The 18,045-nt window shown below is 44.9% G+C and overlaps 1 protein-coding gene across 1 annotated transcript in view; it reads right to left on the bottom strand.

The window, feature by feature from the left end:
• Window positions 1-18,045, bottom strand: part of LOC126151654 (trypsin-1-like) — an 89,110-nt gene that overhangs the window by 56,728 nt on the left and 14,337 nt on the right. The window contains exons 2-4 of the mRNA XM_049915959.1: window positions 12,027-12,109; window positions 11,845-11,943; window positions 1,393-1,526 (exon numbers count right to left, since the gene is read on the bottom strand). Coding sequence (XP_049771916.1) covers window positions 1,393-1,526; window positions 11,845-11,943; window positions 12,027-12,109 — 316 coding nt within the window. The remainder of the gene's footprint in view (window positions 1-1,392; window positions 1,527-11,844; window positions 11,944-12,026; window positions 12,110-18,045) is intronic.

Raw genomic sequence — 18,045 nt, 5'->3', positions numbered from 1 at the left:
ACATTATGACAGGTAACGTTCCCCATACTTTCGCCAAACCCTAAGCCTTCCATCGGTTATAGAGCAAGTCATCACTCCAAATGGGTTGGTTCCCGTCGTCAACTGTCCACAGTCTTCGCTCTTTGCACCAACTCAAGCGTCGCTTAGTACTGACTTGTAACACTTTGGAACTTGCGAGTGCTTCCTTCCCTTGATTTCATGCTATGTTTCACAATTAGCTTTATCAATTCTAAGCGACCACTGTTCCTTAGTACACGAAATCTGCAGGCAGTGGTGTAGCTGTGGTTCTTTCTTCGCGTTTCCATTTCACAATCATCTGTGCATACGGGCAACTTTAGATGAGTTGAAGTGTCCCTCACGGATTTTATGTTCAGGTGGCCCCTAATGACTCATCTACGTTTAAAGTTACTGAGGCCTTCTGACTGACACATTTTGCTGTTACTACTTCTCTACTTCCCTCTCTTCCTTCATACTGGCCAGTCCTCCTCTCGTGACGTCTAGTGGCCAATTCTGTATTACATAGCGGTGTCTGGACACTTTTGATCGCATAGTGCACATCTCTTACCGTCTCATGCTCTCGCAAAGCCATCAGACAATATGGCATCTCAAAACAGGCGCTCGTTATAACTAATTATTTTTGGAAGCAGTGTTTGACAAAATAAGCTCTGAGCTCTGAGCACTATGGGACTCAGCTGCTGAGGTCATTAGTCCCCTAGAACTAGTTAAACCTAACTAACCTAAGGACATCACAAACATCCATGCCCGAGGCAGGATTCGAACCTGCGTCCGTAGCGGTCTTGCGGTTCCAGACTGCAGCACCTTTAACCGCATGGGACAAAATAAGCGATCACAATGTAATATTTGAAATTACTTATAAAAGAGACTAGATCGTAAGGCACGACTGTTAAAAGATGAGCAGTTTGGATCATCACATGATCATCTTCAGAGCTTCATCCGTGTTGATGGATAATGGCTGTGCATGGAGAACATTACAATAGGTTTATAGAGCTGATAAATGATGTGACAGCTTAACTAATCATAAGGCGTATACCGGCCCCACTTGATTTAAAAATCATATTTTCAGGTCTTTGGATAAGCGAGATATGAGTTACACCAATTTCTATATGTCAGTTACTTAGTTTCTCCTTACCACTCATTTTTATCTTGTCTGTTTCGTCCGTTGACTTCACTTACTTAAATTCCCAGTTCAGTGTATGAATGTGGCGACACTTTCTGCCATTTCCGTCGAGTGGTACCCTTCGTTTTTGGTACAAAACCAGCGTAACTAACAGACCTGTCGAGCAGTCTGGTATTCCTTTTGTATGTCTCACTTTTTGGGACGCCAACAGCTGTACATTCATGATGCGAATGGAAAGCGCCACGCGCACTCACAATCGATTTGTCGATGTTGGTGATGCAGTGGGCTGCTGTGAGCACAGACGCACTGGAGATGATGGCGCCTCCGCAATGGTGGCTCTTGCTGAACGTCCCCACTATCTTCAGCGACACCATATATGGGAATTCGCCTGCGAAATTAGCGAATAGTGAGTGTACAAATACAAGTCCAGCTGCTCAGAGATAGATAAATGTGTAACGTTAGTGTTTTACAACAGGGATAGGGAATTTATTGAATAATACACTCCTGGAAATGGAAAAAAGAACACATTGACACCGGTGTGTCAGACCCACCATACTTGCTCCGGACACTGCGAGAGGGCTGTACAAGCAATGATCACACGCACGGCACAGCGGACACACTAGGAACCGCGGTGTTGGCCGTCGAATGGCGCTAGCTGCGCAGCATTTGTGCTCCGCCGCCGTCAGTGTCAGCCAGTTTGCCGTGGCATACGGAGCTCCATCGTAGTCTTTAACACTGGTAGCATGCCGCGACAGCGTGGACGTGAACCGTATGTGCAGTTGACGGACTTTGAGCGAGGGCGTATAGTGGGCATGCGGGAGGCCGGGTGGACGTACCGCCGAATTGCTCAACACGTGGGGCGTGAGGTCTCCACAGTACATCGATGTTGTCGCCAGTGGTCGGCGGAAGGTGCACGTGCCAGTCGACCGGGGACCGGACCGCAGCGACGCACGGATGCACGCCAAGACCGTAGGATCCTACGCAGTGCCGTAGGGGACCGCACCGCCACTTCCCAGCAAATTAGGGACACTGTTGCTTCTGGGGTATCGGCGAGGACCATTCGCAACCGTCTCCATGAACCTGGGCTACGGTCCCGCACACCGTTAGGCCGTCCTCCGCTCACGCCCCAACATCGTGCAGCCCGCCTCCAGTGGTGTCGCGACAGGCGTGAATGGAGGGACGAATGGAGACGTGTCGTCTTCAGCGATGAGAGTCGCTTCTGCCTTGGTGCCAATGATGGTTGTATGCGTGTTTGGCGCCGTGCAGGTGAGCGCCACAATCAGGACTGCATACGACCGAGGCACACAGGGCCAACACCCGGCATCATGGTGTGGGGAGCGATCTCCTACACTGGCCGTACACCACTGGTGATCGTCGAGGGGACACTGAATAGTGCACGGTACATCCAAACCGTCATCGAACCCATCGTTCTACCATTCCTAGACCGGCAAGGGAACTTGCTGTTCCAACAGGACAATGCACGTCCGCATGTATCCCGTGCCACCCAACGTGCTCTAGAAGGTGTAAGTCGACTACCCTGGCCAGCAAGATCTCCGGATCTGTCCCCCATTGAGCATGTTTGGGACTGGATGAAGCGTCGTCTCACGCGGTCTGCACGTCCAGCACGAACGCTGGTCCAACTGAGGCGCCAGGTGGAAATGGCATGGCAAGCCGTTCCACAGGACTACATCCAGCATCTCTACGATCGTCTCCATGGGAGAATAGCAGCCTGCATTGCTGCGAAAGGTGGATATACACTGTACTAGTGCCGACATTGTGCATGCTCTGTTGCCTGTGTGTATGTGCCTGTGGTTCTGTCAGTGTGATCATGTGATGTATCTGACCCCAGGAATGTGTCAATAAAGTTTCCCCTTCCTGGGACAATGAATTCACGGTGTTCTTATTTCAATTTCCAGGAGTGTATACTTGAATTAAAAATGGGGAATTAAAAAGTGTAATACAAAATATAGACCACTAGCTCACTTCTGCTGTACTTTCTGATAAATTACGATCCAATCTACAACTCTCCTCATCTGTTTGTTTATTTGTGTCACTCTCCGTTATAAAGTTTATAAATTTCCTCTTTACCACTTGAAGAAATACAGCAATCAGCTACTTTTTATATAGCTTTATTTTGCCGAAGACTCGTTTCTGGCGGTCACTTATCTTCAGTTATCGTACTACATTTATAATTTCCTCGATGCACTGATTCTGTCTGCTCCATTTTGAACGCTGCACCTGCCCTATACAAACTTACAATTAATTTACTAATCATGTTCCCGAAACAGTATATTTACTCTTAATTAATAGCTTCGTTCACTTACTTCTATTCTGTTATTATTAGCTTCCTTTATTGGCATTTATTAGCATTGCAATAACACTTTTACCTCCCCTGATTAAGCTATGTAGCGCAGTATTTGGGATGCAGTCGTTTAGGTGTTTTGTACTACGCCTAAACTCAAATTACAAGTTTCTTACAAATTTAGAATCTTCCCTGAAATCAGTTGTGCTTATAGACTTGATGTTACCGTCATTAATTCTCGGTACATGCATCTGTGTGACTAAATAGCAATGTCGGTAGGAGCGTCCGACAAATCCTCGTTTCTTCCTTGATACAACTGTGAAAGTAAACAGTTATTTTCTTAGTAACCGCCCACTAAAGAGCAGCTGAACTTCAAGTATCGCGGTCAGCAATGAATGACTTAAACATGATGATTGAAAGTGGATGGATTTAGACCGATGATTGTGAATGAATTATCTGACAACGACATGGTGTGGTGAATTGCAGCCTGCCCTGATTTGATGGCACAGCTTCCAAATGTCGTGCCTCACTCAAGTGTTATTTTCTGACGAATGTTCGATAGTACACATTTCACACAAAAGCAATGTAGTTGTTTGGTGTAAAGAAAATATATGAAGGTTGGAAATGAAGCCGATTCAGGAAGGGGCCAGTATGTAATCATGTCACTTGTTCGGACCATATTTCTTTGAATGGTGTGGTATTGAAAAGCTCTCATTCAGACATTTTACAAACCTGGTCATTACTTCAGTAGGAAGGCAAGGAACCGTGGATTACGTGTGGTTGCAGCAGAACAGAGCTTCAGCACACTCTGCTTTTCAGGTGCACGAATTTACTGATAAACGGTTTCGAGGCTGTTAAGTTGGGCATGATTCAGAAACAACTGCCCAGCACGAAGCCCAGACCTTACCTTGGAGAACAACTTATTATGTTGAGTAATGAACTACTTACTACACAACCAAGGCATCTGAAAACACAGAGGCAGAACACATTTACAACACAGCAGACCACACATCATTAGGAAAAAGAGGCAGATGGCACACAATAACATACAATGATGAAAGAGCACACAGCACTGGAAACATACTGAAAAAGCAAGGGTTCCCAGTATCTTTCAGAACTAACAACACAGTTCAACAAAGGCTAAGATCAGACAAAAGAACATCAGACAAACTCAGGAATGCAGGAATATGTCAACATACATGTAACTGCTGGCAAGCCCAGACAAGCAGAAAGTTCTGAGCAAGGATTCAGAGCACATGAGATATCTGAAGAGTGACAGCACACGTTCCACTTTCACAGAAAACCTAATGAATAGAAACCACCTATCCCTTCCCCCCCCAACCCCCACCCCCCGCATCGAAACTGATCTACACCTCATGGAACACGGCAACAGTTTACACCGAAAACTAACAATAGAAGAAAATATTATTAACATGGAAAGGCTACAGTGGAAGGGAAAAACGTAATGAATGAAACACGACACTTTTCAACAACCTGTTTGCAATAACAGCCACTCGTAAAGCTGCAGATGACATGCTGTATGTCGAAGAAGCGGCAACAAAAGCACAGCATATTCTGGAAATAACCAGACTGTAAGTTAAAGTAGATAAGAGATTATACTCTGAATAGAGTATTTCTAACCAAACAGTACACATGTAATAATGCTTTATAATGTTTACAATGTTGCTACTTTTGTGTGTTTTAGAATAAAGAAAAAAAAACATTGCTGATGATCATATTGTTGCCGAAACTAGTTTGGGAAGGAGAACGAAATTATAGAAACAAAAGGGTTTTGCATCGAGGCGGACACACACTCCTATATTGCTATTTTTATTCAAATACGGACCAATTGAAGAGTTTCAAGATAAAATGATTCTTAAAGTTCAAAGTCGGTACAAGATTAATGATGAACTGCGCAAAAGTATCGAGAAAGTCTTTGAAAGCATAAGGCTTGAGCTGTTCTGCAAGATGTCATGAAGTAGTTGTAGACGCACAAATAATGGTGGACATACATATGTAACGAATAGATAGTTTTACTCTGTATGTACAGTATACAGTATGCTGTTTTGACCTAGATTTATGAATACTTCTCGGGCACACATTTTACAGGTAATTTTCTTGCATTAACGATATAATAAGACTGTATTAGTTATGTAATGAAACAGTGACTGGGTAGCATGCACGTGGAATGATTACTTAGTGGAGGATTGACTAACAACCGTAGACAGAATGGTAACTAAATTATATTGCACTGTAGTCTTGTTTTGAGAAGGAGTTTATTTGAAAAGATAGATATGGAAACACAATTACTGGGTTACTAGTTTCGGCAGTATATAGTGCCATCCTCAGATGCATAAAACTGGGCAGTGGCAGGAACATCATGCAATGCTTACACCACTCTATCAAATAAGGGCTACAATACATGGATAAAAGAGTCGAGGCATGATAACGACATGCCAGTACATCATAAAGTATGAACACCTTTGAACACGAACGTGACAAATACATGCCACAAATTGGCCCTTCATGGTGTAAAGCTATGTTGGCTGCGACGGACTAGCTCTGTTGCATGTGTCTGTTTCGTTCGTGTTCGAAGTTGTACATAAGTTGTGATAGAACACCTGGTATGTCTTTGGAAGGCCGCAACACTTTTAGGCATATTGTATAATCCTCATGTGACAGATTGGTGTAAGCGTTATATGATGCAGCTACCATTACCCTGTTTTATCTATCTGAGGACGATAATACATATTGCCGAAACTAGTAATCCAGTAACTGTGTTTACATAGCGATCTTGATAAATAAATTCGTTTTAAAAAGAAGACTACACTACATAATTATAGATCTCCCCCTGAAAAATGTTGATTACATCAGGGAACCATATAAATTATATTGAATGTCACAAAATCTGCTAAAATATTTTATAAATACAAGAGGCAGTATCACACATCTTACATATAATTACTACGATCACTCAAACCATAGGCAGTTTTATAATAATAATAATAATGATAAATACTATTATTATTATTATTATTATTATTATTATTATGGGTTTGCAAGAATAAGACACGGAAATTTCTAAGATACATTTTTTCGGTAAATTTGTTTGAACATGCTCCTCTCACTCAGTGCCTTAGGGCAAGTGTGCGTGTTGAGCATATTAATTCGGAAAACCGAATTACAAGTCACAGAATCAAAATAAGTTACCTGTTACTTAAACACAAATCACAGAACCGTTGAGCTAACCCCTAAATATCTCACGCCCCTCCACCCCTCCTCCTCCACCGCAAACACTTTTGAAGGAAAAGACATGCTGAGAAATACCTAAGCCACAGCACAGAGTATCTTTCCCAGGGGTAATATTTAACGCTACAGCGGTATCTGTGCCGTTTCATAGTTTCTTGCCAGTGCGTCGCACCAAGATCCTAACCAAGTAGCTTCCCTTTCGCTGGACATACCCATTGAGCTATCTAGGCCATTAGCACCCTCCGAACTGTCAAACTGTGCCTAAAAATATATTTGCTATGAAAAGCTAAGGTCTGCATTCGACTCCCGGGCAGGCACCTAGCTTCAATCTGCCAGCCAACTAATCCACCCCTCCACTGGGAGACACTCATTCTGAAAAACTTGGAACGTAGTCAACTACCAAAAGTAATACTTCAAGGTGACAAAAGTCATGGGATAGCTATATACACATACAGTAAATACACTCCGGGAAATGGAAAAAAGAACACATTGACACCGGTGTGTCAGACCCACCATACTTGCTCCGGACACTGCGAGAGGGCTGTACAAGCAATGATCACACGCACGGCACAACGGACACACCAGGAACCGCGGTGTTGGCCGTCGAATGGCGCTAGCTGCGCAGCATTTGTGCACCGCCGCCGTCAGTGTCAGCCAGTTTGCCGTGGCATACGGAGCTCCATCGCAGTCTTTAACACTGGTAGCATGCCGCGACAGCGTGGACGTGAACCGTATGTGCAGTTGACGGACTTTGAGCGAGGGCGTATAGTGGGCATGCGGGAGGCCGGGTGGACGTACCGCCGAATTGCTCAACACGTGGGGCGTGAGGTCTCCACAGTACATCGATTTTGTCGCCAGTGGTCGGCGGAAGGTGCACGTGCCCGTCGACCTGGGACCGGACCGCAGCGACGCACGGATGCACGCCAAGACTGTAGGGTCCTACGCAGTGCCGTAGGGGACCGCACCGCCACTTCCCAGCAAATTAGGGACACTGTTGCTCCTGGGGTATCGGCGAGGACCATTCGCAACCGTCTCCATGAAGCTGGGCTACGGTCCCGCACACCGTTAGGCCGTCTTCCGCTCACGCCCCAACATCGTGCAGCCCGCCTCCAGTGGTGTCGCGACAGGCGTGAATGGAGGGACGAATGGAGACGTGTCGTCTTCAGCGATGAGAATCGCTTCTGCCTTGGTGCCAATGATGGTCGTATGCGTGTTTGGCGCCGTGCAGGTGAGCGCCACAATCAGGACTGCATACGACCGAGGCACACAGGGCCAACACCCGGCATCATGGTGTGGGGAGCGATCTCCTACACTGGCCGTACACCACTGGTGATCGTCGAGGGGACACTGAATAGTGCACGGTACATCCAAACCGTCATCGAACCCATCGTTCTACCATTCCTAGACCGGCAAGGGAACTTGCTGTTCCAACAGGACAATGCACGTCCGCATGTATCCCGTGCCACCCAACGTGCTCTAGAAGGTGTAAGTCAACTACCCTGGCCAGCAAGATCTCCGGATCTGTCCCCCATTGAGCATGTTTGGGACTGGATGAAGCGTCGTCTCACGCGGTCTGCACGTCCAGCACGAACGCTGGTCCAACTGAGGCGCCAGGTGGAAATGGCATGGCAAGCCGTTCCACAGGACTACATCCAGCATCTCTACGATCGTCTCCATGGGAAAATAGCAGCCTGCATTGCTGCGAAAGGTGGATATACACTGTACTAGTGCCGACATTGTGCATGCTCTGTTGCCTGTGTGTATGTGCCTGTGGTTCTGTCAGTGTGATCATGTGATGTATCTGACCCCAGGAATGTGTCAATAAAGTTTCCCCTTCCTGGGACAATGAATTCACGGTGTTCTTATTTCAATTTCCAGGAGTGTAGATTGTGGTAGTATCACGAACACAAGGTGTAAAAGTGCATTGGTGTAGCTGTCATTTGTACTCAGTGGTTCATGTGAAAAAGTTTCCAACGTGATTATGGCCGCACGACGGGAAGTAACAGACTTTGGACGCGGAACGGTAGTTGGAGATGGACGCATAGGACATTGCATTCCGAGATCCACAGGGTCAAGGGTGTGCCGAGAATATCGAATTCCAGGTATTACCTCTCACCACGGACAACGCACTGGCCATTGATCTGCACTTACCAACAGAGGGCACGGCGTTTGCGTAGTCAGTGTTAATAGACAATCAACACGACATGAAATAACCGTAGGGAACATGTGGGACGAATTACGAACGTATCCGTTGCGACAGTGTGACGAAATTATTCGTTAGTGGGCTATGGCAGCAGACGACCGAGTACCTTTATGAGCCCCCTTTTCACTTGGTAAGAGCTGATAGTAGGGTTCGACTTCGGCGCAGGCCCCACGAAGTCACGGATACTACACTTACTGGCCATTAAAATTGCTACATTACGAAGATGACCTGCTACAGATGGGAAATTTAACCGACAGGAAGAAGATGCTGTGATATGCAAATGACTAGCTTTTCAGAGCATTCACACAAGGTTGGCGAAGGTGGCGACACCTACAACGTGCTGACATAAGGAAAATTTCCAACCGATTTCTCATACACAAACAGCAGTTGACCGGCGTTGACTGGTGAAACGTTGTTGGGATGCCTCGTGTAAAGAGGAGAAATGCGTACCATCACGTTTCCGACGTTGATAAAGATCGGATTGTAGCCTGTCGCGATTGCGGTTTATCGTATCGCGACATTGCTGCTCACGTTGGTCGAGATCCAATGACTGTTAGTAGAATATGGGATCGGTGGGTTCAGGAGGGTAATACGGAACGCCGTGTTGAATCCCAACGGCCTCGTATCACTAGCAGTCGAGATGACAGGCATCTTATCGGCATGGTTTTAACGGATCGAGCAGCCACGTCTCGATCCCTGAGTCACCAGATGGGGACGTCTGCAAGACACCAACCATCTGCACGCACAGTTCGACGACGTTTGCAGCAGCATGGACTATCAGCTCGGAGACCATGGCTGCGGTTACCCTTGGCACTGCATCACCGACAGGAGCACCTGCGATGGTGTACTCAACGACGAACCTGGGTGCACGAATGGCAAAACGTCATTTTTTCGGATGAATCCAGGTTCTGTTTACAGCATCATCATGGTCGCGTCCGTGTTTGGCGACATCGCGGTAAACGCACATTGGAAGCGTGTATTCGTCTTCGCCATACTGGCGTATCACCCGGCGTGATGGTATGGGGTACCATTGGTTACACGTCTCGGTCACCTCTTGTTCGCATTGACGGCACTTTGAACAATGGACGTTACATTTCAGATATGTTACGAGCCGTGGCTCTACCCTTCATTCGATCCCTGCGAAACCCCACATTTGAGCAGGATAATGCACGACCGCAAGTTGCAGGTCCTGTACGGGCCTTTCTGGATACAGAAAATGTTCGTCTGATGCCCTGGCCAGCACATTCTCCAGATCTCTCACCAATTGAAAACGTCTGGTCAATGGTGGCTGAGCAACTGCCTGGTCACAATTCGGCAGTCACTACCCTTGATGAACTGTGGTATCGTGTTGAAGCTGCATGGGCAGCTGTACCTGTATACGCCATCCAAGCTCTGTCTGACTCAATACCCAGGCGTATCAAGGCCTTTATTACGGTACTGATTTCTCAGGGTCTATGCACCCAAATTGCGTGAAAATATACTCACATGCCAGTTCTAGTATAATATATTTGTCCAATGAACACCCGTTTATCATCTGCATTTCATATTGGTGTATCAATTTTAATGGGCAATAGTGTAGTTATTAACAAAGAACTGTACAAGCTGGTGGTGGCTCCGTAAAGGTGTGGGCTGTGTTTGCATGGATTGGACTGGGTCCTCTGGCCCAACTGAACCTACAGTTCACTAGAAACGATTATAGGGGGCCGGCCGCGGTCGTCTAGCCGTTCTGGCGCTGCAGTCCGGAGCCGCGGGACTGCTACGGTCGCAGGTTCGAATCCTGCCTCGGGCATGGGTGTGTGTGATGTCCTTAGGTTAGTTAGGTGTAAGTAGTTCTAAGTTCTAGGGGACTTATGACCTAAGATGTTGACTCCCATAGTGCTCAGAGCGATTATAAACGATTATGTTTGCGTACTTGAAGAACATTTGCAGGGACTCGTGGACTTCATGTTCGCAATCAAGTATGGAATTTTCATGGATGACTATATGCTATATCAGAGTGCCGGAATTACTTGCGATTGATTTGAACTACATTCTGGACAATTCGAGCAAATGATTTGGCCATTCAGATCTCCCGATGTGTACCCCGTCGAACAAATGGTTCAAATGGCTCTAAGCGCTATGGGACTTAAACATCTGAGGTCCTCCGTCCCCTAGACTTTGAACTACTTAAACCTATGTAACCTAAGGACAGCACACACATCCATTCCCGAGGCAGGATTCGAACCTGCGGCCGCAGCAGCAGCGCGGTTCTAGTGTGAAGCGCCTAAAACCGCTCGGCCACAGCGGCCGGTCCAACGAACTTTTATGGGGCATAATCTAGAGATCAGTTCTTGCAAAAAATCCTGCACCAACAACACTTTTGCAATTAGGAGCGGCTGTAGAGTCGGCATGGTTAGATGTGTCTGTTGTCCGCTTCCGACGACACATTTAGTCCAGAATGAGATTTTCACTCTGCAGTGGCTTGCGCGCTGATATGAAATTTCCTGGCAGATTAAAACTGTGTGCCGGACCGAGACTCGACCTCGGGAACTTTGCCTTTCGCGGGCAAGTGCTCTACTAATGGAGCTATCTAAGGACGACTCACGCCCTGTCCTCACAGCTTTAATTCTGCCAGTACCTCGTCTCCCACCTCCCAAACGAGGTAGTGGCAGAATTAAACCTGTGAGGACGGGGAATGAGTCGTTTGTCGGTAGCTCAGTTGGTAGATCACTTGCCCGCGAAAGGTAAACGTTCCGAGTTGGAGTCTCGGTGCGGCACACAGTCTTAATCTGCCAGGAAGTTTCATGTTGAGTCCATGACATGTCCAACTGCGGCACTACGCCGGGCAAAACGAGCTCGGTCACGCTATTACGAGATATCCCACGACTTTAGTCAACTAAGTGTACGTTCTGCAGATGATGTACTGTTCGGGTTGTAAAGAATCTATTGAGTGCATCGGAAGAGTGTACCCACCCCTCGCTGCGTCGTGGCCTCCATAGATTCGGCCTGTAGCTACGCCCAACCTCCTGGCTGGACCAGTGTGAGTCAAGCGGCGAACCGGCAGCGAGGCTCCTGCAGTGTAAAAACGCTTTACGTCAGAGCCAATGCAGACTCAGTACGTGTGCTGCGATAAAGAAATACCTGCCGGTACTCACCCAGTGCACATGCGGTGGAGGCGAGGACCACGACTACACACAATCGCAGCATATTGGGAAAAGCTGAATGGTCCTGCTTCTCACTGGCAAAACCAGACAACGGGCCGCGACAACAGAGGCTGTCTGACCAAGTACAGATAGCCGACATTAAATATAATCTATGCGTAATCGTAACTGTGATAACGATGCAGCGAGATATTAATTCATTATTTGCTACAATCTCATAAGCAGCTGAATTACCGCCAATAAAATAACGGAATCCTCTTGAAATGTGGTTTTGATATTTCTCTGCAATAGGGGGATTCCTTGCAACTGCATAAAAACAATCAAAGATATATATTCCAACTACGTCCAGGCGAAAATTGGTTTCAGATTAACTAGCCCCATAACAGTTATAGTTGTATTTCACTATAGTTATGGACGAGGTGGTAGAGAAGGTATTGGGTGGTAGTGGTACAGAATGGGGAACGAAGAAATTAACATTGTTGTTATGCTGACAACATAGTTCTGCTGGCAAACAGCAAAGTTAACCTCATGGGCTTTACGTATACTTAACGTGGCAGCCAAAACTTACATACGGTCATATCCACCCAAAAAATCATATGTATACTGAAATCTGTATAACCATTAAATGCAAACTGGAAGTGAATGGAAAAATTGTTCAAAGGATAATGGCAATTAAATATCTTGATACTGAACTCTCCAGAAATGGAAATGTCGAAAAGGAATTTAAAGAACAAGTAGAAAAACCAAACAATGTGACAGCGTGTTAAAATGATAAAATTGTGAAAAACAAGCGTAAAGAAAAGATGCAAAGTCAAGAATACAAAAAACCGCAGTGAGCTCAGTACGACATACACAGCTGAGACAAGACCGGCAACATGAAAAGCCCTTTTGGAAGCCAAGGAGCTGAACATTCTGCAAAGGATTACAGAAATTGGAAATTTGTGGTAAGGACTATGGGATCAAACTGCTGAGGTCATCGGTCCCTAGGCTTACACACTACTTAATCTAACTTAAACTAACTTACGCTAAGGACAACACTTACACCCATGCCCGAGGGAGGACTCGAATCTCCGACGGGAGAGAGCCGCACGAACCGTGGCAAGGCGCCTCGGACGGAACGGCTACCCCACTTGACAGGATTACAGAGAAGACACTTAGAGATAGAGAGAGAAGTAAAAGCATTAGAAAAGATGTGATGTGGACTCCATTAATGAATGGGTACATAAGAGAAAGCGTGAATGGAACGAACACAATGTTGACAGGAAAATGGTGAAAAGCGCAAGAAATAAATTTCCAGCATCTAAAAGAAATATTGACCTTCCAAGAAAAGATGGAGTGGTAACTCGGGGTAGCCTGAGGGGTAATAAAGGAATCACGTTAGCCTAGGGATAAAGGAAGAAGAAGATAAACGAAATGCACTGTGTTTCTGTTCATGTATCCAACTGGTGTATATCCAGGGATAGTAACTTCCTTTTCCAGTAAGTCTGGAATACGTTTTATAACCCGTGCTAAAATTTGAAGACTGAAGTTTATATTTATGATATAATTTCTAAAGCTTCGCTCACATTTCTACTAGCATTTAATTAACATAGTTAGCACGATGTGATTCAGCAGCACACTTCCATTATCACAAGTATACCATTTAAATGTACACTACATTAATCACCAACGCGATTAGTTTTCTATGTTTATTGTATCGTATCTGGAAGACTTTCCCAGTTTGGCCTGCATACAGCGCTTTGTATGTACTACATGCTACATCATAAACGTCTGACGCGTATCTGTCTGTTTGTTTATATTTTATCTTAATGTGTGTTATAGTTTGTTGTGTGTTGTGAAGGCAATGTTCTGAAAGTGTTCGTTATCTTACAGGAAATGTTCCTCTGAATGGCATGCAGGCAGGGGGTTTCTTTTTCATTTTCTGTTTCGGTACTTGGTTGATTACTGTTTTTAGGGTCCGTGCCTTAGTAAAAACGGAAACCTTACGGGAACCCTGTGTTGTCTGTCTATCTGTCTGTCGGACTATTTAAAGCCCTTTTCTTCAGGAAAGGGGATCTGGTGAGCTGGGAGGCAGCACATAAATTGGAATTCGCCACTGTATTCCTCGAACCACTCCATCGCACACCTGGCCTTGTGCCATGGCGCATTATCTTGTTGAAAACAGCAACTACCGTCACGAAATATGAGTCACAAAGGGGTGAGCATGATCTGCAACCAATGTACGACAGTCCTTGGCCTTGTACGAGCTCCATTGAACCCATGAATGCTCTCGTGAATGTTCCCCAGAGCATAATGGAGCCCCCGCCAGCTTGTCTCCGTTCTGAAGTGCGGGAGTCAAGGAACTGTTCGCCTGGAAGACCATGGATTCGCGTCCTTCCGTCGGCATGACGAAGAAGATATCGGGATTCATCAGACCAGTGAACACCCTGACACTGCACCAACGTCCAGTGTCAATGGTCACGTCCACCCTTCAGTCGTAATTGATGATGTCACGCTGCTAACATTGGCACATGCAAGAGTCGTCGGCTGCGGAGGTCCATCGTTATGAGTGTACGGTGCACTATGTGTTCAGACACACTTCTACTGGATATAGCAGTAAAGTCTGATGTTAGTTCCGCCACACTTCGCCGCATGTCCTGTTTTAGCAGTCAGTCCAGCCTTGAGAACCAACATCTGTAATGAGGGGTGGCCCCCATGACCTCGGGACGCAGTATCACCTTAGTTTAGTCACATGTTGAAGACACTCACCACAGCATTCCTGGAAAATCCGACAAGTCGTTCAGTTTCCGAAATGCTCGTGCCGAGCTTCTGTGCCTCATGATCTGCCCTCGCGCCTTCCCCATTCCACTCACGGACAGCAGTCTCGCTGATATTACATGCACTGTGCGTGTATCTGAATAAGAAACATTCCACGTCAGGTAACGCTGCTGTCGCCTGGGTTTTTATCGATAGTATGTCGGTGGTCACATTGTTCTAGCTGATCATTCTAGTTATATATATATATACTAAAATAACTATAAATACATTATTTCTTAACATTATATTAATTAATTTTTTAAATCTTCATTCGTAGCCGTTTCCTACATTTTCTGACCAGTAAGCTGTACTATTCATTCTTAACACTTCTGTTCTTGTACTCGTCTGCTCTGACACGCCGGCATTAATCCTTATATGTCGACGCACTTCAGTAGTAATTCTCATCACGAACAGCGAACAGAAAGACAGAGTCCGTAGTACGCGAGAGACTGGCAAGGACATTGTTAATATTGCCCACAGACGGCACACTATTTCCAGCTAGCGCAAAGTTTTTTTTAAAAAACATTTGATGTGCGCAGTATTATTTCGCAATCTCTCACTCTCACCGCTGTATGTGCAATATTATTGTGCCTTCGAAAATATTGCACAACAATATTGACCGCTTTGAAACTACGCACTCGGCAACATCAATAGATTATTTTCGTAACTGACATACCTGCGTCGTAATTAGCTGCTGATTTAGACGCTTATACGAAAGGCGTTCGCACTGCGAGTAGGCAGTTTTGACCAGAAAATCGCTCGTGTAAACTGGCTTAACTGAACAAGAACTTAGACAGGTCAAGGGGTGAGATATAGGGCTGGTAGCCTACGTGGGTGTTCTAGGGATGGCGGTTATCGCTGAAACAACCGGCTTTCGGTTGTATCTTTTTTTTTTTTTTCAATGCCAATTTAACTCGAGTGATAAAAGTGCTCAAAATAACAGGTTTCTGAAATAACTCATTTTCAGTTTTTATTTCTACGGTTTCTTGTAATAAGCGTAAAAATCGATAACGACTAAAAAATGTGATACCTAATTTTGAGGATACATAGATTAAAATATTAAATTAAATAGGCTAACAGAAGAAAACTTAGTCCGTCCACCGTTCGCTAATTTACTCGAAAAGTGATAAGTTGTTTTTATTGCTAAAATTCACCATTATTCTCCTATTGATACTAATATTTTGAATGTCTGCTCAAAAATCATGTAATCTACAATCATTCCACGCTCTAAAAAGAGGAAACTAAGGTTGGAGAATTATTTTTCGTTTAATTCGTCCGGTTTCAAAAGCAACAAACTGATAGAGGCATATTATGTACACGCAAGCAAGATATCAGCTACATTCTGTTTCCATTGAAATGTATGAATGAACTGTTAAGTTTTTAGTTTTCTTGTTATACGATGTCACCGGTTTGTCGTTGCTCCTCCCTTTCTTAATCTCCTGAAGCAACTGTTATTGATAATGCACTTCGTAAAACACTTCCAGACCATGGATGGTGCCATGCGCGTAATACAACTAATGCTCGACGGCAATGTGAGAAAGTGCCATATAGACCAGTAGGGGAAGTTCCACTCATTGCGTGTACAGGTGTACCGTCCAACAGACAACACCACATGCTAAAAGGTACGGTATGTCTCAAGAATGCTGTACCAATTCTCATGCCATGTGTTTGTTGCTCATTTCTGTATGCGTTGTTATTCAAATATCAGTGATCGATTTTCCCGTTGTCTATAACAACGCACTATTTCATAGCAGTGGAAATTCCTCGTTTACTAAAACAGATTTATATAAAAACTAAAAATTATAGCACTGGTGCCATGGCTATCTGATATTTAGGTTTTTCTACCCCTTATTAGTAAAAAACCTCCTCTTACAACAGACATCAAGCAAATAACGAAAAATACCTGTTACTCAGAATTAAAATAGCAGTATCGGTTTTAACTGTTCGGTTTCTGACATCCCAACTGTGTTTTGTATTTCTGCGATAGAAAAGCTGTTTGCCGACCCCTTCTGGCGTTGTGAGACTCACACTCGAACTCTGTGATGAACCAGGATGAGTCATTTCACAACACAAAAGAAAGCGGAGTTTTCCGTTAACTGCAATGGCCCAAATGTTTCCTAACAGTGACAGTATCGTGAACGTGGTAGTTCAGGTCAAACTACTACCGGTACATCAAACAACCATAGATGAAAACACTGCCGGCCGGAGTGGCCAAGCGGTTCTAGGCGCTACAGTCCGGAACCGCGCCACCACTACGGTCGCAGGTTCGAATCCTGCCTCGGGCATGGATGTGTGTGATGTCCTTAGGTTAGTTAGGTTTAAGTAGTTCTAAGTTCTAGGGGACTGATGACCTCAGAAGTTGAGTCCCATAGTGCTCAGAGCCATTTTGATGAAAACACTCCTTCCTAAACAATCACTGTGATGTGTCCGCATGATATAAAATGGTCGTTCCCTTGCTTAGTGCCACAATAATCAGCTTCTTCTTTTCTCACTCGGTTCCAGAGACTCCATTCTTACCGCTGCCCATAGTGACCTACCGATTACATGTCAAAGCATGTCTCTCTCACAACATATTACAATTCTTACAATTTTACATTGATGAATATTCTATGCAAGTAGAAACACTTGATATATGTATAAACGCACAACCGCAGAAAATAAGGAACAACAAGTCCATATATGGCAGTTACAATACTTACATAGAAAGAAACACAAAACCTACACAATTGCAATTATCTTTGATCTGAGAAGAAAACAAAAAAAATAAACAAAATGTAAAGAAATTGTGTCGGACTATAGTGGTTCCTTCACAAATGGACGTACGCTGGTCCGTGTGGCCGAACGGTTCTAGGCACTTCAGTCTGGAACCGCACGACTGCTGCGGTCGCAGGTTCGAATCCTGCCTCGGGCATCGATGTATGTTATGTCCTTAGGTTAGTTAGGTTTAAGTAGTTCTAAGTTCTAAGGGACTGATGACCTCAAGTCCCATAGTGCTCAGAGCCTTTTGAACCATTTGAAATGGACGTACGGGAAATAATGGAAACAACTTGTCCTGTCACAAAATATAGCAAACGTATTTATTATCTGTATTAGATAGAGCCGAAATTAAACCAGAAGTAAGACAGAAAACGGAAGATACTGAGTATTTATACGTTATTGTTAATTAAAGAGACAAACTATAGCTATATAGCGGAAAACAATCCATGAAAAAATATGT

Source organism: Schistocerca cancellata, chromosome 2 (genome assembly GCF_023864275.1).
Source record: "Schistocerca cancellata isolate TAMUIC-IGC-003103 chromosome 2, iqSchCanc2.1, whole genome shotgun sequence".
In the NCBI taxonomy this organism is placed as follows: domain Eukaryota; kingdom Metazoa; phylum Arthropoda; class Insecta; order Orthoptera; family Acrididae; genus Schistocerca; species Schistocerca cancellata.
Note: the sequence above shows the minus strand (reverse complement) of the source record. Positions and strands in the feature narration are given on the sequence as shown.